This window comes from Panthera pardus, unplaced genomic scaffold (genome assembly GCF_024362965.1).
Source record: "Panthera pardus isolate Hobbes unplaced genomic scaffold, ASM2436296v1 HiC_scaffold_8, whole genome shotgun sequence".
NCBI lineage: Eukaryota > Metazoa > Chordata > Mammalia > Carnivora > Felidae > Panthera > Panthera pardus.
This window is the reverse complement of record NW_026527013.1, coordinates 155,088,232-155,112,670: the sequence shown is the minus strand read 5'-3', so window position 1 is coordinate 155,112,670 and position 24,439 is coordinate 155,088,232. Positions and strand designations below refer to the sequence as shown.

General features: G+C 47.2%; 1 protein-coding gene across 1 annotated transcript in view; it reads right to left on the bottom strand.

Moving 5' to 3' along the window:
* Positions 1-14,687: 14,687 nt before the first annotated feature.
* The window catches only part of TMEM178B (transmembrane protein 178B), a 358,780-nt gene continuing 349,028 nt past the window's right edge, over positions 14,688-24,439 (bottom strand). The window contains exon 4 of the mRNA XM_019452958.2: positions 14,688-19,539. Coding sequence (XP_019308503.1) covers positions 19,289-19,539 — 251 coding nt within the window. The 3' untranslated portion in view covers positions 14,688-19,288. The remainder of the gene's footprint in view (positions 19,540-24,439) is intronic.

Sequence of the window (24,439 nt, the reverse complement as noted above, 5' to 3'; positions counted from 1 at the left end):
GAGAGAGAGAGAGGAAGCTCGTGAAAGTGGGGGAGGGACAGAGAGAGAGGGAAAAAGGGAGAGAGAGAGAGAGAGAGAGAGAGAGAATCTCAAGCAGGCTCCAGGCTCTCAGCACAGAGCCCGATGCGGGGCTCGAACTCACCAACTGCGACATGGTGACCTGAGCCAAAACCAAGAGTCAGATGCTTAACTGACTGAGGCACCCAGGCACCCCTGTTTGTAGATTTAGTCTCTTAATTCATTCATCATTGCTTTTATTACTTCCTTTGATTCTTTAAACTTTCCATTCTGGAATATTCTTAGGCAGAAGAGTTGAGTTCTTATCCACACCTCCCCAAGCTTCCTGTAACGTTCTTAACAATTTTATTGAACTGTAACTGATGGAGAATAGCACACATTTAACTCATGATTTCATGGGTTTGGACACAGGCAAACTCCCCGTCATACCTTTACCACAGCAAAGGGAGCGGGCACATCAGTACCTCCCAGAATTTCCTTGTGTCTTTCGCGTGTGTCTGTGTGTGTCTGTGTGTGTGTGTGTGTGTGTGTGTGTAAGAACACTTAACGTGAGATCTACTCTCTTAACAAATGGGTTTTGGAGTGTACAATTTCACACTGTTAACTACAGGCACTTTATGGTACAACAGGTTTTGCCAACTTCCTCGTCTTGTAGGACTGCAACTTTGTAGCCATTGGATAGCAACTCCCCGTTTCCTCCACCCTCCAGCCCCTGCAGCCACCCCCGTGTTCTCTGCTACTAGGGGTCTGATCCTTCAGAAACATCACAAGAGTGGAATCATGCAGTGATGGTCCAGTACAGCATCATGTCCTTCAGGTTCATCCCTGTGATTGCAAATGGCAGGATTTCCTTCTTTATAAGACAGAATAATATTCCTTCGTATTTTTTCATCCACTCATCCATCTTTGGACACTTGGGTTGTTTCCGCGTCTTGGCTACCGCGAATGGTGTTGCAATGAGCATGGGGGCGCAGATGCTACAACTTAGCAGATGTGGCAGGAGCAAGACTAAGAAGAAAGGACTCTTTTGATTAGGAGACAAGGGAAGAATTCTGTCATTTAGGCCAAGATCTGAAGCCTTGGTATTGTACCACACACAGGGCCACTGTAAATGTTGTCCAGGTTGTACACTGCACAAATCTAGAGGGTGCTATTTGCGTTATGATCTATTTTGTACAAAAATATGCAGAAACCCTGAATCCACATTCAACCTCCTACACCCTAGTTGTTCTTCTCAGCTGCTTTTTCCCATCTCCTAGCTATGTATTCAGACTTACTTCTGGTCTACTGGTAGGGCTCAGTGGTGTGTGTGTGTGGAGAGAGCGAGAAGGAAGGGGAGGGAGAGAGGGAGAGAGAGAGAGAGAGAGAGAGAGGTATCGGAGGGAAGAAGGGAGGAGAAATGAGGGACATAACAGGGCAAGATAGAATATTCTGTATATAATCCTTCAAAAGGCTAACAACGGGCAAAGCAACATTTTAAGTTCTGATAGTTCTAGTAAGAAAATCCGTTAAATTATGGAGAAGAAGAACCAGCAGCCTAGCGATTGGCAGAACATCTGTGCTGATTATTAGGGGATAAAAGGAGGCAAAATTTAAAGCGAAGCTTCACTGTCATGCACTTGAAGGCAAATATGAAGGACTGAAAACGGAGGTCGACTTCCAGATCTAGTCTGGCGCGGGTGCTTGGAGTCTGGCCTCATTTCAAGACAAAGCATTGTGATGTTGCAGGAGGAAGTTGATACGATGAAGGACTGAAGGTCGGAGCTTTAGTGCAAGGAAGAGCATGCTTCCGATTTTTATAAGCTGGAATATCATTTGTGCTGCATAACCAGCATATTTACTGTGATTTTAAAAAATAACAGCTAGAAAGAAAGTATGTCAATATGTTACTGGTGATTATCTTCTTTGGGTGGTGGAACTCAGCAGATCCCCTCCTGCTTCTTGTCTCCTCCTCCTCCTCCTTCCGCCCCCTTCCCTCCTCTCCTCCCATTCCTTTGTGTGTGTGTGTGTGTGTGTGTGTGTGTGTGTGTGTGTGTGTGTGCATGTTCCTTATTTTCCCCAATGAAACTCTTTTTTTAAGGTAAGAATCATTTGGTTCTTTTAATTAAAGTTTTGGTGTGGCTAACATGGCATATCACATTTTTTCCTCTAAGATGGCAAAAAGCCATTGTGTATTTTAGTTTCAGAATATCCTTCAGTATCAGAGGAACTGCGTTATTCTAGAAGAAAATGCAGATGCCAGGATATGCAATATTCAACAAGATGAATCCACACTTGGCCTTCAAACTAGCTAAGGATAGATTTTATTTTTGCTTAGTCCTATATGAAGCTCATTCCTTCAACATTTAAAAGTTATATTAAAAGGCAGACCTCTAGGGGCTAGAAACCAAATTCTTAAGCTTGGATAACTAGAGTACTTTCTGAAGGCCATTTTGTTTTTATGACCATTTGGTGCAGAATTAATGAGAACTACTTTGCATAGACATCATTTATATTCTAAAGCAATACCTTTTGGGGATTCTTCCCCTCACCTTGTAGATATAGATGATCAAAGCTGGGTTTTTTGTTGGTTTTTTTTTGTTGTTGTTGTTGTTCCCAACACATTCCTGTTCTAGTCTATGAACCTCAGAGATAATTATCTTTTCAGGCCTACAATTTTAGACACTTATCAGGTTACTAAAACCACCAATTATCATGGTAAACACCCAAGGAATTTGGAGACTGTTGGAAAGATTAAGAAAACCAACTGCAGTGATTCCTTTGGAGGGAAGGGGTACACAGAACAGAGAGAGCTCTGTGTCCTCATTGAACCCTTATATTTTTACGTCTTTTGAAATGTTTCTTGTTTCGTCTCAAATAGAGAGGACCCTTCTTGTGAACGAGATGCTGAGAAGGCGACTGGTGACTACGTATAAAATTTTAGACAGGTCTTGATGTCCCCATGTGGTTTTAAGCCACGAAAATGATTTGTGATCTCCGAGGACACAATACTGGAATTGGAATCGCACTGTCTTCGGCGGAGGGCCGTGTGGTCTGGGATGGATAGTGAAGACCTTTGTTGGCCTGGGATCTTCAGTGTCAGGTGTGCTGACTCCATTTAAAAATACTTTTGAACGCCCATCTCAGTGGTCTATTCTCAGTAGAGTGTGGGTAGGAGGAGACGGATGAAGAACTAATTTTCCCCGGGCCTCTGATCTATAGGAAAAGCAAACACAAGCAAGAACGGAGCCAAAGGTAGGTCCAGCTCCTAAGAGGTTGGGCTTCCGGGGAGATGAAGCATGAAGAGTGAGTCGTCAATATCACAGCGAGCAGAAGGTCTTATTTGGGTCCCACGGTTGTGGGAATGGTCACAGCGTGATGGAATAAAGCCGCGTGGATTCAACTTGGCACAGATTCTGTTGCCCCACCCCTACCCCCACATCGTTCCTCCTTCTACTGTATGTTTCTGAAATCTGACCCAAGGACAACGGTGCACATATGTCCCTGCAAGGCAGGTGGCTTCATTAAAGGCACACCCCCATCACCTCCATCCCCTTTCCCTGATTTTTCCCCAAAGAACTTACCATATTGACGTTTACCTAGTTTATCATCTATATCACTATATTTACTATATCATACCATCTGTCTCCCCCCTGCCCATGCTATACCATGAGCGGGCTCCGTGAGGGCAACCCTTTCCGTCTGTTTCATTCACTGCTCAATCATGGTGACCCAGGACAGTGCCTGACACGAAATTTGCACTTGAAAAACAGTCCACCGCTCCCCAGTGATCCTGAGGCACTTTCAAATTTGAGGACAATGGTTACCGCCTCTTTCAGAACTGATCTGCTGTGCTTCTGAAGTGATTTTTCATTTTTATTTACCGTATTTATGAATTGCTTTACCTTACAAGTAGCAGTATTTTTGTTTGTTTTTGCTTGTGGTTTTTGTTTCGCTTTGTTTTTTGCTTGTTTTTGTTTTTCCCGTAGATCAGAGGCCCGGGGGAAATTAGTTCTTCTGTCTTATATGGCACATTGCCAAAATTTAAGGAATAGTGTAGGGAAATAAGGGAGGAGAAGCTAAGGAGAACCACCCCTTCCCTGCCAAGGTAAAACCCCTCGTTCGAGGTAGACTCAGAGAACACAGATAAGACTGGTGTTAAGACGCAGGAGCTCTGTCCCCAACTGTAGCTTATCCTTCAACCCTTCTGCACCCGTCCCTGCCTAGGGAGAAGCTGAGGGCCAGGATGGGCATTATCATTCGGGTTCCTCACACCCCACAGGTGGGGCCCCTGGACCTGGGAAGGACAGTTGCTGTCTTTGCTCCGCACGGAACACCAGGGGAGTGGGATCTCAGGGCTCAACCAGGCATAGACAGGCCACTCCGGTCAGCTGTGGAGTGGGGGAAATTGTACCAATCTAATAGAATTAAAGATTAAATGAGAGAACACAAGAAAGTGTCCGGCAGAAAGTAAATTCTTCCCCCTCCCCCACACCATTTATTTTGAGAAAGAGAAACCAGGGGAGGGGCAGAAAGAAAGGGGAGAACCTTAAGCGGGCTCCAAGGTCAGCCCAGAGCCCGACGTGGGGCTCGATCACATGACCATGAGATCATGACCTGAACAGAAATAAAGAGTCAAACATTGAACCAACTGACCCACCCAGGTGCCCCAAAAGTAAATTCTTAACGAGTGGAGCATATGAGGGGACGCCTGGGTGGCTCCTTCAATTAAGCGTCCGACTTCAGCTCAGGTCATGATCTCACGGTTCACAGGTTCAAGTCCTGTGTCAGGCTCTGTGCTGACGGCTTAAAGCCTAGAGCCTGCTTCAGATTCTGTGTCTCCTTCTCTCTCTGTCCCTCTCCTGCTTGCGCCGTCTCTGTCTCCAAAAAAAACCCCAAAACCAAAAAACAAAACATCAGACAAATGGAGCATATGACCATTGGCTGGTTCCAAGAGAGGCACATACATTACACTGCCTCTTCCTTCCGTGCCTTACAAATGGGTCTCACAGGCCTGGAGCAGCAAACTTGGTAGTTAGAAGAACATTTATTTGTTTAGCGAAAAGGAACAATTAAAAAAAAAAAAAAATAACACCCTTGTTCCAAACCTCCATGATAAGAAGGGCTCTGAAGACATACACCGAAAACTCACCTTGAGGGGAGGGGTTCCTGAGGCAGGGCACAGAGAAAACCGAGAGGGGTCACTGTGGTCCTAGCCACTGGCCAGGAGGTAGAACTGGGGATCCCACGGCTCTAGGGGCTGCAGCCTGGCACGGGAAGGGTCAGGCCCCAGCCAGTGACGCCAACGGCTGCTCGTGGAGATGGGCCTCCCCACTTCCTCCACACAACAGGAGCCCCCATCAGCTTCACAGCGACGTTCTGCAGAAAACTCTCCATTACCCTCTTCCCCACGGCTCTGTCCTCACGTGTAGCCCCACAGTCCCACCTTCTGCTCAGGTCTCATTAGCCAGGGTGACTTCGCCAGGCTACTTAAAATTTGAACTGTTTAGTAATAAGTACATACATAGTACCTACTGTGTGTCAAGCTCCGTTTTAAGCACATGGCAAGTATTAACCCATTTTACCCTCACACAAAAAGGTACAAGGTAGGTATTGGTACCACCCTCATCTGTTGAGGGGGAAACTGATGCTAAATATCCTGCCTGAGGCTATATCACTGGCAAGTGCTACCAAAGTTGAATGCGGGGCGGACTTTGTGCCATCTAGTTCACAAAGAGCACGAAAGAAGGGACATCAGGGCAATGGGCTTCTAATCCCCGTTCTTCAGATCTATTTGGTCTCACAGCCCAGGCTTTCTTAGGATGAGGCAAGGGCACACAAACGCCTCCCCTTCGGGCCACCCCAAGCCTGCCCTCCATGGTGGCCGAAAACCACATGGTGTGACACACACCTGCTCGGACACAGCTGCTATGGTGTCGGGGTAGCCCGACACCTGCTCATGGGGACACACAAAACCTAATTACTTGGCCCCGTTCCCCCAGTGCTTACCCCCCAAAAGCAGGGTGAAGCCCAGAAGGAAGGATCTTTCTTGGGATGTAGGTTAAAATACATAATACCTGCTCCGATGTGGCTTGAAACCTCACCCTGGGACTAATTTTTTTTTTTCGTTGTCCTTTGAAATCCTCCTGTGATCTCTATCCTAGATAAAAGATATTAACAGAAATGTTGAAAACAACTTTCCCATCACGTAGCGAGGTTCGCTGAACGCTCCAGACCAGTGTGTCCGAATCACCTGGAGGTCATGTTAAACTGCAGACTCTGATTCCGCGGATGTGGGGTTAGACTGAAGATTCGGCATGTCTAGCAAGATCTCGGGCGATGCCGGTAGAGTGACAAGGTTGTAGAGCGTTTCTGTCGGTCCTAGAAAAGGAAGAGGCCTCCACAAAGGGAAAGAGCCTTTCCAATACCAGATTTTCCTCCTCCCCTGAGTTAAAAATATTTCAAAGGATGATTTTATTGCACTAGCCGTATGCCTATGTAGGAGTTGTATGGACTAAACAGTGGTTGAATTCGGTAAGTGTGAGTTTGCACCTAAAGGATCAATGTTCGCCCTCTGTGGGATCGTGGGGTGGTGACTCCTGTGGGACTCTCACATCGCACAAATCTCCGTTTAGAAAGCCTTCCTAGAAAGGGAAGACGTGGGGCCTGCTTAAGAAGGAGAGGGCAAAGTGCAGGCGTACGGGGTGACCGACAGGCACTGAGTGACCATCTGGGCCAGGCATCTCCTATGGGTCCCTCACTTTGTGGAGTGGTATGGGGGGTAGGTGTTGCAGGGCTCAGTTACGTACCTACGGGGACACAGGCTGAGGGGGGCAATGACACAACTTGTATGTAGAAGGACTTGAATTCAGATCGGCTCAAAGACTTGAGCTCCTGTGTTAACCTCCCCTGCCCCTCACCCCAGCCCCTTGTGAAGGGTGCATAGAGCTGTCTGCAGAGGCTGGATGGGAAGGGGACCAAGGCCAAAGAGCTTCAGTAAGTGACCCACAAAGGGCAGGACCGGGCTTGTCTGTAGATGGTCAAGGGGCAAGGGAAGGGATCTAGAAGACGTGGAGAGGAGCTGTGTTCACGTGGAGAGGAACCGTGTTCTGCTCGATGGAACGTATCACACAGCTTAGCGTACGTACGATAAAGGGCTGACACAGCAGGTCTGGGTTGCCCAAACCCCGCGCTTTCCAAAGAAGGAATATCCAGCTTGATGACTGTGTCTTGCCTTACCTGGTTTACCTTGGGCCGTGCTGGGAAGTCTACGCTACCATTGTGATTTACGGCGGAGGCTTTGTCCGTGGGGTGTCAGTTTGACTTCAGGAGGGGTTGGAAGCTGCTCACATGAGGCCAGCTGTATGAATGCTTGAGCCTACATGGCCGACCTCCCCCAACTCCCTGAACACGAAGGCTTGGGTGAGCTCCCTGGTTGGCAATTCTTCTGTCACACAGCATTGCTGGGAGAATTAAGTGCCATCTGTATAAAACCCCTGGGAGAGGACAACTGGAGCTTGTGTCCGCTCTCTCCTGAACTCCGCCCCATGCGCCTTTTCCCTTTTTGTTTCCTTTCAGCGTTATAGACAATAACCCTGAGTGTAGCAGCTTTTCTGAGAGCCCATCTAGCAAATCGTTGAATCTGAGGGTGGACGTGGGGACCCCCAAGAACACTTACTTACAGAAGAATCGGACACCAGTATTGAGGGCCAACTTGAGTGAGCGGATGGGGGAAGACTTTAGTTTGGTTCAGGTCAGTCAGTATTTACTGAGCATTTACCTCACACGAGGCACTACTAGTCACCGGGATACGAAGGCGAGTTAAGTCAGGATCCCTGCTCTTCAAGACAATCCAGTTCCGGAGGAGATGGGAGAAAACACCAATTCCATCCGGAAGTGCTAGATGCCATGAGAGAGACACAGCATGGTGCCATGGGGGTTCGGGGGAGGGCACTAGGCGAGCTGGACATTCAGGAAAGGAAGGCTTCCTGGAGGACGGTGTCCCTCCGTGGACCACCCTGGATATTTGGCGGACTTGGTCACAGTTCCCGGAGCTGCCTTTCTCCAATTACGTAACAGCTCTCCTTGTGGGGGCCTGTGTGCCCGGAGGCACAGGTGCTGGGGCGAGAGGGAGTAGGTGTGCTTCTCACACACCCAGCGGACTGCATAATTCATCAGACACAGAAATCAAGGTTGTGTTTCATTGGAAAAAGGAGAGCCAGGCTGTTTATCTCTTCGTGGCCTACCCCAGGCTGTCGGAGGGGCATCCGGGCATCACGCCTGAGAGCTGCTGGTGCCCTCACCCAGCCCTCAGGTCAGAACGCTGCAACACACATCCGCAGGCCCTGGAGGCAGCGTCATCCTCCCCAACTCCACTCCATCTTGGGTGCGGCAGAAGCTCCTTAAGTCCACCTGCTTTCCCTTGAAGGCACAAGGACTGAAAGGCTTTCCTCACTTCTTAACCCCAGTGGGGTTTCCATTCTCTCTCTCCCAAGGGACATGACTACCAAGGAGGGGAGGGGCCCCTTGGGATTCTAGTCTCCCATTTCTTCCTAGATTTTCTCTACTTAGAGCCATTCCCCCACCCATTCTGCAAGGCACTTACCTTTGACCTATACCTACTTTTGAAACGTTTTACTGCTTAGTTCCATTACCTCCAAGACGATGGTGGTGATTCTTGGTCTTTTCCTCCTTTTAAAATTCCACTGCCTTAATATTAGTGTTCTTTTTTTCAGATCCAATCTATGCAGGTCTTCTGTACGATGGCCAGCATCGTGCCCCTCTTTCTACAGAGCTGTGAGCCGTGCTGCTAATCACTATCGTGAAGATTATACACATACGCCCTTGGCCACTGCTCAGATGCACCACAAAGATGGAGCATTATACCTCTCATTCAGGGAGCCTTCCTCTAATGGGCATTTCCCCCTTTTTGTCTTCCCAGCATTCTATGCCTCCTCGTATGTTTGGGGAATTGTCGGATCTTGGTGGGAGGCAGAGCTCGCCACCAGAGAGAGAAATAGGAGGCTCTAGGCTTGTTTTCCTGACCCCTTGGATGGTGTGCTCGCCTGGGATTTGGACTCTGGGGCTACCGCCTGAAAGGAGGAAGAGACCTGGGAATTCATCCTGGTGAAGGTGGTGGTAAAGGCAGGACCATCCGGTCTCCAGAGTCCAACAGCAGCATGGGCGAGGGTCCGGATTTGCCTGGGGTGTGATTCTGGCTATCTCGCGGCTTCCTCCTGCCTGTGCCATGGGCTTCCAGCAACCCAAGCTTCTCAGGAAATTTCTTTTCCACTTGCACCAGATGGAGACAGTTTCCTTTGCTTAACACTGGCGATGTTGACGGACACGTCACGCCCTTTAACAAGCACGTGCCTCCCACCGTCTTTCTTTCCTAGCTGTCCTATCCGGGCTGTCCCATCTGAGCCAGAAACTTTTAAAAGGTATGGGTGGCTGGCAACTGTGATTCTATGGGAGGGACAGAGATAATAGAGACTGAATGAGAAATTTCTCTCCTCACTGAGAGCCGGGAAGTAGGCTTAGGGGTTAGAATGTAACCAGTAATTGCAGGATCTCATAAAGCTTTTTTTTTTTTTTTTCCAAAAAGTTACTCAATGCTAGCGATAGGGAAAAAAGAACCATTGATTCCTTCTTGTTCTCTTCTGAGCTGCTCTCCATTTCCCTGCTCTCACCCAACTGTAAAAGCAGGGACCTTTGGCTTGCACATGCTTGAAATGTTTATTATCTATTTCCTCCAGGATTAGTCTTCTGTCTGTTATCTATAGAAGAGTTGTCCTATTTTTTTTTCCTATACGAAACCTGAGGGATGAAACATGGCTCTCCACCAAATACTGCGACGTCTTCCTCCCCTCCCCCAGCAGACACAATTACTTAAAACACACAACATGATCTTCTTTATTTAATTGTTTAATCAGTTTACATTCCACAACTGACAGGTTATTTATTTTTATTTTTTTTTCCATGAACAAGTCATTTAATTAATTACCAGACACTTTTTTTTTCTTCAATCGATGGAAATACGAGATTTCTGCCAATTTGAAAAAGAAAATTGCAAGATGCAGTCAGTGTCCGCGAGGTCCCCAAATGCTCTCTGCTTCCTCAGTCCTTGCAAAGTTACAGGAACCTGGCAATTTCCCTTTTCATCCCCCCCCTCCCGCTTCCCTGTTAAATTCACCTCTCCGGAGAGCACAATGGTTTCAAGATCTGGTTTGGATCACCTTTCCTGTAATTAATTAGTTAATTATGAGAAGGAACGGACAGTACAATAGATCTGATAAGATGTCGCATTCTTGTTAAGATTAAACAACACAGTTATTCACATCGTATCAGAACAAATTAACATAATATTTATTCTTATTTTAGCACCAATAACCGCAGGAATGGCTACCTCCGAGGGCAGAGGCGGTGTTGGAATCCTGCAGTACATACTGCTCCTTGTCTACCCAATCAGAAAGCACTATGCAAATGAAAGGTAAATTTATGTAAATTTATATTGACCAAGCAATAATCTGGGACCATAAACCCTCCAAGATTCGTTTGAGAGTTTTGTCGGCTATGGTCCCCGTCTAATGACCATATATAAAACATACTCACCAAATCAGCTCATTTTCTTTCACTTGGTATCAAAGGGCTCAGAATGTTATATTTTAAATGAGTTAAATCGTGTCATACTGGCTCTTTGAAATGCTTTGAGAATGCCCAGGGGTTGCTGGCGTGCATTTGATTCTGTTCTCTGTGCTGAGATCTGGCATTGTCTTCCTCCCCAACCACCCCCACCCCAAACAAAAGAGGTTTCTTCACCTCTAAGGAAGGTCTCTAGTCAGGAAGGACAGGGAGGCGATGGTGGACTGAGTCTCAGGGCAAAGGACAGAACCTGTCACCTTCTAGAAAAGCCGGTCTTGCCTCTCTATGGTCACTGCTCTAACACATCCCCTTTTAGCGTCTGACTTTAAGATACAAATGTAAAGAAATGAAGGGATTGGGGGAAAAAACAAAACAAAACAAAACACAGCGCCAGATATTAGTGAGATGTTATGAGCAGGTGACTGGACTCGATGACAAAATGGTGTGGAGACCATTATTCTTGACCAAGACAGGGAGGCCTGTCTGGCCCCCTCTCCTCTGTAAGATAAAGGGCCTGTGGACGAGGGATAAGTGGATGGTCCTATAGCTGAAGAAAGTGACCTGCTCTGGCAGGAGAACGTTGACGGGTCACCAGCACCGTGTCCAGGGGCAGCACTGACACCCTGTGGAGACGTGACATGTATTTGACAGGCAATAGTCCTCTCCTCCGACTAAGCAGGTGAAGTAGAATTTCAGGGGCCAGGAGGGCAGCTTGGCCATCACTGCTGTGCTCTCTACTCGGGGCCAACGCCAACTTCCGGCTTCTGTCTGCCGGGAGACCCGAATGACTCGTGGGGGAGGGGGTCCTATTCGGTCTCTTAACAAAGAGTCTAAATCTTTGCTGTCCTATACAGTAGCCATTTGCCACACGTGGCTGTCGAGCACTGGAAATGTGGCTGGTCCAAACCGAGACGTGTTCTAAGAATAAAATTCACATTGGATTTCAAAGACTTCATTAAAAAACAAAGGTGGCGAAGTATTTCAGTAACTTTTTGACATTGATTCCACGTTAAAATAATATTTTTGATATGTTGGGTTGAAATGTGTTAAAATTAACTTCGCCTGTTTGTTTGGACTTTTAAAAAGGGGGCGGCTAGTAGGATATTTAAAATTGCATACGTGGCTCACACTGGTTGGACAGCACTGGTCTAAATGGCCTTCCTGAAGCCGGTGCCAGAGTGATGACCACTAGGGACGGGCAGAAAGGAGGAGGGTTTGGATAGAAGGCGCCATGGATGGAGGGTTAGGGTAAGCGTGGTGGAACCCCCTCCCCCCAGGGCACCTCATCTTCTCAGTCTTAGGGGAGGCAGTCCCTTGTGCTATAGTATCACCCACTCCCGCCCTTCTTTCCTACTTCCCCTTACTTCAGGGTGCCCTGCCTTTGGGGGATCCTTCTCCGCTGCCATGCTGAGGATGCTCTGGTGATTCTGCCGTTTTCCCTTCCAAAAGTTTTATCTTCCCTGCACTGCCAACTCCCCTCTGCCGCCCACTGCCCTTACCCCACCCCCCCACCCGTACTTTCTTCACGGTGGCGGCATCCCATAGACAGCCTCTCCGCTTCTGACATCACAAGCCATGTTTGTATAGTGAGTCAGAGATTGCAAAGCCATTTCAGTCACCATCTCGTCTGATGTCCTTCTCCTACCAAAACTCTGTCAGTAAGGACAGTCAAATGAGATAGGCAAAGTGGGGTGGGAAAAGGCATCTGAGAACAAAAAGGTAGATCGAAGGCTTTGGACTGGAGCACACACTGGCTGTTAGCTTGAGGTCACTTTCGGAGGAGTGAGGGGGGTGAGAGCAGGGGGGAGGAAAACTCTCCAAATGTGCCTTCACACAGGAAGCAGACACCCACGCGGGCTCGAAGTCTCTGAGAATAGCGGCAGCATGGCCAAGGAGACCCGGTGCCCCAGGAGCCTCTGCTCCCGGTTTGCTTGAGAGGACACAGAGACAGTGAGGTAACGAGACTCGCCCGAGGCCCCAGGTGAGCCAGTGACAAAGCTATGAAGGCAAACCCAGGATCAGGTCTTTGTGTTGACCTTCACGATGACCTTCACCCTTCAGACTTTGATAACTTGCTTTCTACTTTCTGGAAAACAGATTTTACTTTAAAGGCAAAAAGCTTTTAGAACAGAGGGTCCCAAGCAGACACTAGTGACTGTCAGAGAAACAACCAGAAAACGAAACAAAACAAAACAAAACCTTCTGTGCCAACGGCTTTCCTCCCTTCAAATCCCACCCAGAGTCAGGATTTTGGGGCAGTCTCTACATAAAGTCCTCCAAAAACTGAGGGCTACATCAACGCATTTGTTTCATCTCAATTCCCTCCCCCTTATTTTCAGTTTCCACTTTTATTTGTACATTTTTACAGAAAGTCTTGGATCTAAAACAGTCACAACCATGGACAGAAGTGGGAAAGGAATCTGAGAATGAGTGAGTGAAAGGCATCATTACATCCACAACACAGGCACACCGATACATTCAGGCTCAAAAGGGTCTCCAGGTAACCAGGGAAAGAAGGGAAAGGCTTGGCCGGAGGGAGTAATGGGAGACAGGAGAGAGGGACACAGAGTTCCAACACCCAGTCCTTGGAAATGAAAGGCAGGGCTGTCATTGCTGAAGCTGGCATCCGTCAATGTGAGGCCAGCCCCCATGCTTATGGTTTTCTGCCTCTCAATAGTGAACAAACACCCCCTGTGGTTGGGTAGTCCCCCCATTTCTGGTTGGGCTCTACCCCTATAGTGAGCAAGGTTGTGGACTTCCCTTAGAGAAGGCTTCCCTACAGCACCGAAGCCAGTTCCCCTGCAAAGCAGAAAGCGTGCAAACCCTTTTGGAAGTGCAGTCTTGTTTAGAATCTAGGATTCAGTCCTTCCCAAACAGGATCGCACCCAGAACATCTCCCAGTGAATGCGCCATCCATTCTCAATCCCATGAGAACCCATATGCTTTTGATGAAGCCATCTGCTTCACCAACTGACAAGAGAAAGAAGATTCCAGTTCTCTGAAACTTGTTCCCATATTAAACGACCATTAAAACATTTCAGAACCTGATCTGCTCCCACCACCAGTGCATGCACGGCTACAAATGATGTTTGCAGGAAAGAAAAAAAAGAAAGAAAGAAAAGCATTGACGCTGTGCCTTGGTTAATGGTTGTATGCTCTTTGCTCCACATGGTTTGCTCATTCCATCACCTCTGGGAATAATTGAGAGGGATTAAGAGTGCCTTTTGCAAAACTGGCTTTGGACAAAAGGAAGGAAGCCTGAGAATGGGTAAGTTAAGGAGCCAACCTCCGTGAGGGACCCGAATGATAGAAGAGGAGAATCCCACGTGCTGAAGCTGGATAGGGACGGTCCTGTTTGGCGGCCAAGATGACCTCCCACTCGCGAATGTCCTTTCAGCAACAAGGTCCAGGCACCACGTACCTGGAAGAACTCCGTGTAGTCAGGGTTCTGCTGCTGCAGGATCATTTGAACAGCACATAACTTATATGATACATCATGTCTGCAAATCACTTGGCAATTTCTTTGCCACCCTTAATATACCATGAGGTAAAGTGTTATCACTATCCTCATTTTGTGGATGAGGAAGTTCAAGTATGGAGAAGACACAGTGCCCAGAGTCACAAATCATTGGAGGGCAGAGCTGAAAGAAACTTTACAGTAACCGTGTTAGAGAAGTGTAGCTTAATTAGTGAGTTACTCTGGCTTCCATGCTCTTACACCTACAATTAGATTGAGATAGCACTTAAAAAAAGAAGAAGAAGAAGAAAAGAAAAAAAAAAAAGGAAAGAACGTAGGAATCTTTTCCCTCTGTTCCACCCATCCCTAAGCTCTGGCACTGACCTTTTACAAAAGTCCCTTTGCCATCGTTAGGGGCTCAGAGCCCTGCTCTTCTCCTGCTATGAACACAGGGTTAACTCCATGCAGACCAGTGTGGTTCTGCGGCCTTAGACTACACTCCTAGCCCCAACTGCCAACCCAAGACAACCACTCACCGTGTAGGTACTGGGGTCATCATGATGCCTCTGAGTGATGAAATTATAAACAATCCTTTCGTCTTTTTGGTACTTTATTTTTCTAATTCTCTACAATTTTCTATTATTCAGAAAAAATAACCCAATAGCCAATAATAAAGTAGTCTGAGAACTAACAATAATGTTTAAGAAACATTTTGCACCATGGAAGCATCAACGGAAAGAGTCCAAACGCAGCCCGCCAAGTTGACTGCTTTGAGACACCAGAATCTTTTATGTCCATCAGCTCAAGGGGACTTGTTTAAAAACCTGCCCCCTTACTCTGCCAGATACCAGCTAGAAGATAGCACAGAAGCCAACCTGGCTGGTATGCACCGATGACTTCTAAATATGGTGAAATCACCTCTATGATTCATCATATTGCCCTGGAAAGGGCTGGATTTGTCCACTGGGATGGTTGGCCCCTGGGGGAGGAGGAACACTTTCAGAAAAGCAGCTTCCCTTTAGTTGCAAGAATCAACCAAACAACCCACACAAACCACACCAAAGATGACCGGAGTGTATTTTCTTCTCGCTCCTTCCCCTCAGATACTTAAAAAACAGTTAATTAACACTCTCAGAATAAGCCAGGGGAAGACAGAGTCCATGCCTCTGGGTGATGGGCTTGATTTCATTACTTTGAGTCTGACTCAGGTAGGCAGCTTTAGGGACCTAAGCAGCACATCCCCCGTTGAATCAGAACAACCACACGTGGTTCATTTCACACCTCTTATCATGACTGTGGAGGACTGTTAAGAGGTAGGGCCTATACTCAAGAATTTCAGGATATCGCCTTCCCTGATCAAAGGAAAGGCAAGCACTGTTAGGTGGAACCACACACCCCAACAAGAGAATATGCCAGAATGGGCTCCGAGGGCGGCATATGGACATGTGAACAAGGAAGGCTTTGTCTTGGCTGGGTGATGCTGAGTCTTCTTGACTTTGTGATCCCTGAAGCTGAAAGGATGTAAATTGTTGAAAGGCAGAGGGTTTCAGGAGGATTGAAGCTAGAATAGGCACATTTAAAAATTTTTTATATTTCAATGCCGGGAAGCCACGGACCTCCTTCTGAAGCCCACAGCCACAACAAATGAGGAAGGGGTTTGCTTGGAGAGTATGAGCCTCTCCAGAGACAAATTCCTTAACTATTTTAATTGACTATTTTAAGTTGATGCAGAAGGAGAGAGGAAGGGAGCAAAGAGGAAAATGAAACATAAAGAAACCAAAGCTCCCAAAATGGAGAGAGAAAGAAATAGGACCTCTTTCCAGGCAGACACCTCACTTGTCTGAATCCCCAATCTCATAGGGTAAGGAAGGAAATGAAAGCTGAAAGCCCCATGCTTAAGGCTAATTCACATGGAGCTCAAAACACATACATGATCATAGACCTTGCATGCACACCGGTAAGGAATCTGAACTTCACCTGGGGTCGGGGCTGGGACTTTTATGAAGCTGCTGACCCTAAATCCCATCAGTAGGTTGGGTTCTACTTTGATTTGGAGTTAGCAGAGGCTCTCTTTTCCTTCCCCCACCCCCCTTCCCTTCTTCTTCAGCCACACCAGAGCCTCACTAATAGTGTGGGGACGGCGGGTCTTAACTTGGATCCCTACACTGGAGGGATTGAGCCCCTCCCCGGCCTCCGCCTCCCCGGTCCCCCACCCCTGGACAAGGATTTGCCATCTGTATGGGGCTTTATTGGCCCCAAGCAGGATCAGACCTCAGAGTGTATCTGTTCCTATCTGGCCCCGCTACCAAAGAAGTAGCTCAAAGCTTCTGTTCTACTGATGGCAAGTTAAGCCCAGGTGGTTTACTTCTTTCTTAGGAGTCTCTTAACATTTCAGGAAGGCTTCAAAGGGACACAATAAGCTGTATTAAGGGTCAATCACAAAGATTAGTAGCTGGAAAGACTGGATGATCCATTTATGGCAAGCATGGGATAAAAAAAAAAAAGAAGGTATAAATAGTCACAGGTCAGCGAGGCACTGTCCTCAAACACAGTTACTCAAGAAAAGTTTAAATGACTGATAGCAAGTGGCCCCTTGTAGAATTTCTTTCTCCATTTTCCTGCACCTGGGAAACAGCTGGTCACAGACAGGCCCTCTGCTCCAAACAGACGCTCGTGGACACCTGCCTCTCCCTGCTCAGCAGAGCCCACTCAAGATGCTTGGAAGGAAGACATGAAGCCTCTCAATCTGGGATGCTTCTCACTTTTCCCTCAAGCCCTAGCATGCCTTTCCTTTAAGGGGGAAATCTAGCTTTCCAAGAAAAAGAAATTTTTAATTCTGTATACAATAGAAAAGTTAGGGTTTCCCAAAAATGATTTCTCTTCTCATAGAATTAATCCTTTATTTAAAAAAAAATCCTTTGAAGCCCAATTGGAAGAGAATAGCGTTTCCTGCTCCACACCTTACCCCTCATCTCTCAGCACACCCATACAAGGGGCACGCGCACATGAGACCTTTTGCAGAAGCTGACCAGTGTCGCTGGGAAGGAAGCCTTGAGTAGCACACCCACACCCGTGTCCAGGTACATACTGACAAAAACACACAGAAAATGCACCAGGGAGCTACACGTATACAGAGACCCACATTTAGGCCCATTCATGCACATGGGATGTCTTAACTGGATGTGAATCACACACACACAGTCAAAAAGAGCAGATGAGGGGACAGGTAGGACTCGTAGCCTGGCGGATGGAAGAGGGAGAGGTGGTTAGTAGATGAGAAGTGGGGACTGGTAGGAAGACAGATGAGGAGACAGGTCGATGAAACAGGTACATGGGTGGGAAAGAAGGCTGTTGAGCTGTTGGCAAAGCGCCCAAAGCATATCTATTTATGAAGCAACTGAATACTCAGCTACATGGTTGACCCATGGCTGTACAGCTTGGGGATTCACTCCTTGCCTCCCTGGGGCCGCTCAGCCCCAGCAGGGTCACTGAGGTGACTGTCAGCTGCTCCTGCCCACTCTTCCCGGCAGACTCTTGTCCCTACAGCTTCCACGACTCTGGCTGACATGGTAGTTCGCCGACACCTGCAGGGCCAGTGTGCTCGAACGAGCCTGAGACGTCGGGCTGGATTTATGCCACCTCTGTTTGGGGGCTAGCCACTAAGATGGCTATTTGGGGATGCATGGCCTTGAATACCAAGAGGGTAAGGAAGAAGATGGAAAGAGTCCGGAGTTCGCCATTAATTTACACAATATCATACAAACTTGAGCCCACGGAGCATGGAGATGCTCTCTCTGCACGTGACCCATTTTCTTTCATCTGTACAGAGGTCGCCCCCAGGAGAGGGGTGGATGTCCAGTGACAAAGGACAGCTTCCATGATGGGGAGTGAAGATCTGGTTTGGTACGTACTTGTACAACAGCAACAGAGGCAATGTTCCTTCTCCCTCCTGAACCATGTTCCCCCTCTTCTCTCACAGCTTTGTGCCCAGCTTTGTCTTGAACTTCCAGATTTAGAGGACTAAATCCCGTGGCATCCCAGAACTGTGATGTGAAGGACCACCGGGCCCTCTGCCCAGTGATTTTGTTCTCAGTTCTGCCCTCTGGGAATTTCAGCTGCACTACAAATAATAGAAAAATGCAACACAAACAATAAAACCCCACACTCAGAAAACACCCACCACACGTACACACTCCAGGGATCTGAAACTACAGAATGGGCACCCACACTGGCCTGCCCCTCATTATTCCTCCTAGTCTCGGGACTCCTCCCTGGCCCATGAAACCACCACAAACGATAGACACAACAGTCATAATGAAGTCTTTCCATTTTAAAAGGTGAAAAGGAAAAAAGGAAACCACCAAAAGTAGTCTCACACACACACACACACACACGCACGCACGCACGCACGCACGCACACATCACAGCATTACTCCAAGGCTCCAATCTGCCCAGGGAGTGCAGGTGGGGTCGGGGGTAGGGCGGCCTCTTGTTTAACTGGATGTAAGGCAGCTGGAAGGTAAGACTGGGTTTTCTGAGCATCCACTGAAGTGTCCTTTTATTGACGTGGATCTTGCCCCTCAGCACGTTGTTCTCTCCCCCTTCCCACCTCTGTAACTTTGTCCAAAAGTTTGGCAACAAAGAGAAAACTTCCTTCTCAGTCTGTTTTCTCTTCCACTTCTTGTGTGTTGCTGGTGGGCCAGGAAGGGAATCAGAACAGGAAGATCAGGAGAAGTGATCTGCAAATGATGTCAAAGATGTGGTTACATTCTATGAACTAAGGGCTTTGTTTCTCTGCAACACGATCGGCGTTGGGGTGGTGTCCTCACTGCTGGCCCAATGGATGGTACCTCCTTCTCTACATCCGTGCCGCTTCAGACCACTGGCACTGTCCCTTCCCAGCCCACCACCCCATCCTCGTGAGTGATGGGATCAGGACGCTATCACAAGTGGTGATGTTCGCTCTGTCTTCAAAAAACCGTGGAGCCAAAAGTTAAGAAATGATGGAAGAGCCACGTGACGGGGACGCTTTCCCCATCTCGGTGATGAGGCAACACAAAGTCCGACGAGATGCGGGTGCCTGAGCCAACTCAACTCTACCTTGGCACTGGCATCATCTTGAGTTAGTTTTGTTTTATATATGTATATTATATATATATTTATATATATATATATATGTATGGGTTTGTTTTTTTAGCACACTGTCCCATTCTCGGGTCTGGATTTAGGGCAGTTGGTCCTCGGGACAGGTTGGACAGAAGGGGCCAAGGTACAGAAGAATCCCGAGATTAGTGTGAGGCCCAGGCCCCCCCATGCACAGAACATGGACCATCCGTATCCATGGCTGATGTCATCGGGGAGTCCATACAGGTAGCGTGGGTAGCGTGACAGCTCAAAGTTGATTCCAGCCACACAGGTGCACAGTGATATGATGCAGAAAGTTCCTGGAGGGCAAGGCAAGGAACATGGGGTGGGGTGGGGTGAGGGAGAGGGAAAGGGAAGAGGGAAAGGGGAGAGAGAGGGAGAGAGAAAGAGAGAAGTGAGGTTGACAGCATTTTTCAATTTTCTTGAGTAGGTAAGGTGAAAAGACGCAGATATAAGCCACCAAGATCCATAGCTGGAAATATTCACGGAGAGGAGAAAAGTGTCAAGAGATCATGGCTTCCTCACTCTCCAATAATTGCCCGGTCTTGGAACAACTTGGGAAGTCTTGCCTGTGGGAAAATACTAAATAAGCATCGCAGTAGAGTCTCATGTGGGGTATGGTGAGGCAAAAGAGTATTCAATTCATTTTTCTAAAGCATTGAAAATTCACCATCTTTCTTGGGAGACACAGAAAACACACCCCACCCTCCTACCCGCTACTTGTTTACAGAGAAAAACAACGTCTATTCTTTCCTATATAAAACATTCCTATACGACATTGGGTTTTCCTTTAACCCATTCACCAACAAGTCACCCCAATCCTGGGAGCCCTTTTCCTTTTCCTGTAAGACAGCATCTCCCAAAGTTGGAACACCGACCCTCTGAGATATTCCTTTACAAAGGGGCAGCAGAGTCAAAACCTCTGGGAAACTCTGTACGTGACTTCTCACCACGAAGATGTATAGCCCACGGTAGCATAAGCTCATGCATCTAACCTAGTCTTATGAGTATTTGACAGGCTTGATGGGAACTCTTCTTTTTAAAAAATTACTCCTGGGGCGCCTGGGTGGCTCAGTCAGTTAAGCGGCTGACTTTAGCTCAGGTCATGATCTCACGGTCCGTGAGTTTGAGCCCCGCGTCGGGCTCTGTGCTGACAGCTCAGAGCCTGGAGCCTGTTTCAGATTCTGTGTCTCCCTCTCTCTGACCCTCCCCCGTTCATGCTCTGTCTCTCTCTGTCTCAAAAATAAATGTTAAAAAAATTTTTTAAAACTAAAAAATTACTCCTACTAACCCTCAATGAGAAGGCTGCTATAAGAGAGAAAATGTTATAAAAATGTTATAAAAATTAAAAAATTTTTAACCATTGGAGATATGTGGCAAACCCAAAATGAGTTCAAGAGCTTTTCTTGGACCACCTGGGGGGCTCGGGTGGTTAAATGGTTAAGCGTCTGACTCTTGGTTTCGGCTCAGGTCATGATCTCATGGTTTGTGAGTTCAATCCCTGTGTCAGGCTCTGCGCTGCCAGTGCAGAGCCTGCTTGGGATTCTCTCCCCCGGGCCCTCCCCCATTCCCTCTCTTTCTCACTCTCAAAATAAATAAACTTAAAAAAAAAAAAGGTTTTCTCGATATTGGCTGCGTCTCACGTTTCTTCGGTCAGCAACTGATATGACGGCAATGGCCTGTGAAGTTTGAGAAGGCTGGGTTGGGTCAGTAGAAGAAAGAAAAGGGAGAAGCATATTTTTTTGGGGGCGGGGACAAGAGGAGGGGCATTATATTTATATTTATTATGAGACCTCTTGCTTCCTGATGGCCAAGTTTCCTTAAGATCCAACCTTTTTTCCTCCAGGCCTCAGGCCCATGAACTTGTGATAATTTCAGCGGTCATAGTGACAGTCGCTGTACCTAACATTTATTAAGTGTGTGTGCTAGGAACTGTGTTGAGTGCTTAAACATGTATGGAAACTTTAATTCTCTAAATAAATCTATGCAGGTCACATTATTATCCCTATTTTGTCTCTGTCCCTACTTGATGGAAGAAATCGAGGCTCAGAGAGGTTAAGCCATCTGTCTAAAATCACACAGCTAGTAACTGGTGGAGCTGGGCTATAAGCTCAGGCAGGCTAGTTCCTGAGTCTGTGGTCTTATCCTTCATGCTTAGATGGGTGCCGTACAAGGTGGGTCCCTCCTGTTGTGCACGTGGGTTCAAGATGAATTCTCTATCACTCAGTCTGGGATAGGGCAGTTTGGAGTCTTGGGTGGCTTATTAAAGCAGACTGCTGGGCCCTACCCCAGAGCTTCTGGTGAGTAGGTCTGGGTAGCACCTGAGAATTTAGACTTTTTTTTTTTAAATTTTTTTTAAACGTTTTTATTTATTTTTGAGACAGAGAGAGACAGAGCATGAATGGGGGAGGGGCAGAGAGAGAGGGAGACACAGAATCAGAAGCAGGCTCCAGGCTCTGAGCCATCAGCCCAGAGCCCGACGCGGGGCTCGAACTCACAGACTGTGAGATCGTGACCTGAGCCGAAGTGGGACGCTTAACCGACTGAGCCACCCAGGTGCCCCGAATTTAGACTTTTAACAAGCTCTCGGGTGATGCTGATGCTGCCGGTCCAGTGACTACACTTTGGGACCACTGAGTTAGAAAAAGGTTTTAGTAGAGAAAGACGAAACTTAATAGTCCAACGTTCAGAGAATGGAGAAAAAAAGACAAACGGGCAATAAATGTGAAAAATGCCCAATTGTGCCAATAATCAGAGACTTGGAAAATAAAGACATAGTAACAGAAGATAATCGAATCGGTGCCGTTTGGGTTTTCGTCTTGCTTTTTAATGATTATTTCCAAACCTAGTGAGGAAGCAGCAAAATGGACCATCCCATAGACTCTGGGGGAGATGTAAGCTGGTGTTTCCTTACAGGAAAGTGATCCTCAAAATATTCATACATTTGACCTAGTGACTTCCTTCTAGATTAAGAAAGGAATCCCACCTGGGAACAAAGATTTAAATACAAAGATGTGCACGTGGCAAAGGGTGGAACTGAGACGTGGCAGTTGGAGGGGCCAAAGTGAGCCTCAGATCCGCGGTGAACACTGCTTTTTGGGCTGAGAGGTCTGAACATTAGGCCGAGTGAAAGAAGGTGTTGAGGCACTTTGGTGGCTCCGATCTGCATTCCCAAAGACCGCGAAGGAGCCTGCTACAAGGACCTGGAAGAAGGGAGATGGGGGCTGGCGTGGAGGGAGGAGGGCGCAGTGAATACCTGTTCAGTGAACACTCCTTCTAGAGGCAACGTAAAGTGATGTGTCAGGGGGGACCTGGGCTCAGGAGCCCCAGAAATAAAATGGGTGCCTATGTGTGCCTGTGCAGTGTTTCTGTGTATGTATATGTGCATGCACGTGCATGCATTTGTGCACAGTGTGTGTATGGGATTGTGCACACGTGTGCATGTGTAGTGACAGCCACTATGTACAAACACGTGTGGCAGCATCATTACCTGGCAGAGCAGGGGTCCCAAACTTCAGGGAGTTAACAAAGCAACCCAGTCTCTCCTGCTGTGCACTGGGGCTCAGATGGAATTCTATGATAATATCTACACGGACTAGGTCTCACCTCGGTCCTGCTGAGTCGGCACGTCTTGGGGAAGAGGATGGGAAAATTTTGGTTCGTCAGGTGACTTCCGTTGATCAGGCTGGTGGGACCCTTGGGTTAGGGCAGAGGGCCTTTGTGTAACCTTGAGACAGAGCCAGGTGAGGGGAAGAGGAAAGGTGGTCCAGAAGGAAGGGGGCAGCCTGTGGGGCAAGGCCAACGAGAGGGTGACAACCTGGAAGTGTGAGAACTAAAGAAAAGCTGTGTGTGACACCAGTTTCAAATAATCCAAATGCCAACAAACCAGAGCTGGCCTTCTGTGCCTCAAGAAGGCTCCTTTTACTGCCTGGCTTGGGAACCTGAGTGTGCACAGATACAATCTGCTAAAACTTAGATTAAGGACAGGAAAAGTGTGTGTGTGTGTGTGTGTGTGTGTGTGTGTGTGCACGTGCATGCATGTGTGCTCAGTTCAAATCTGAGCTGCCGTTGAGATGGCGAGGCACTTGGCACCATGGATCTGGAGCCTGATAGAAAGTTCTGAGCTAGAGATGTGGATTGAATCATCATCCTATAAACTGAAGCTCTGTGTGTGAGGAGGTCACCCACTGATTTTATATAAATCTACAAGATGCTGTAAAGAAATGGAGACACTCCTTATCATCAAAAGGTACACTATCCTCCCGATTAAATCCAGTGATTTGTTCTGGGGGAGAAGGTTGACCTCGAGTAGTTTTGATCTTCCTGAGTTGCCAGTAGCTGAAAAATGTTGACACATGCTGTTTTAATCGTGTATTCTGCAAGTACAGTGGACAGGACACAAAGGATGTGGTTGCTACGTTGAGAGTAAAGAGCTTAGGTCTGTGTGGAGCTAATTACCAATTGGAAATGGCCCAGCCTGTGGATAGCATACATCTTGTTGGGTTACGTTAATGGAGTTAATAGGGGATCTTCTAGCCTTAACTTCCTATCCGCTCTTCTGTGACTTTGGAACCTTTTGAAATTTCTGTTAGTGCTTGTCCATATTGCCCTTGACGGGAGAAAACTTCTAGGGGTCTCACGAAAGAGGGCCCTTTGAGCCAACCATCTAAGCGACTTGTTAGGAAACTGTGTGTGAAAAAGAGAGAAGACTGGAAACAGGTTCTGTTTCCACATAAGGCTACTGTTTTCTGTTACAATCAAGAACTTAATCGTTTTTTTTTTAATTTTTTTTTTCAACGTTTTTTATTTATTTTTGGGACAGAGAGAGACAGAGCATGAACGGGGGAGGGGCAGAGAGAGAGGGAGACACAGAATCGGAAACAGGCTCCAGGCTCCGAGCCATCAGCCCAGAGCCTGACGCGGGGCTCGAACTCACGGACCGCGAGATCGTGACCTGGCTGAAGTCGGACGCTTAACCGACTGCGCCACCCAGGCGCCCCAAACTTAATCGTTTTTACATATCTCTGTACTTGTAAATTCAAATTTGAAAATGCACATTAGTAATTAATGGATATTAATTAGTAATTAATGGATATTCACATGTATATGGATGTGGATTAATTAGTAATTAATGGATATTCACATGTATAGTAATTAATGGATATTAATTAGTAATTAATGGATATTCACATGTATATG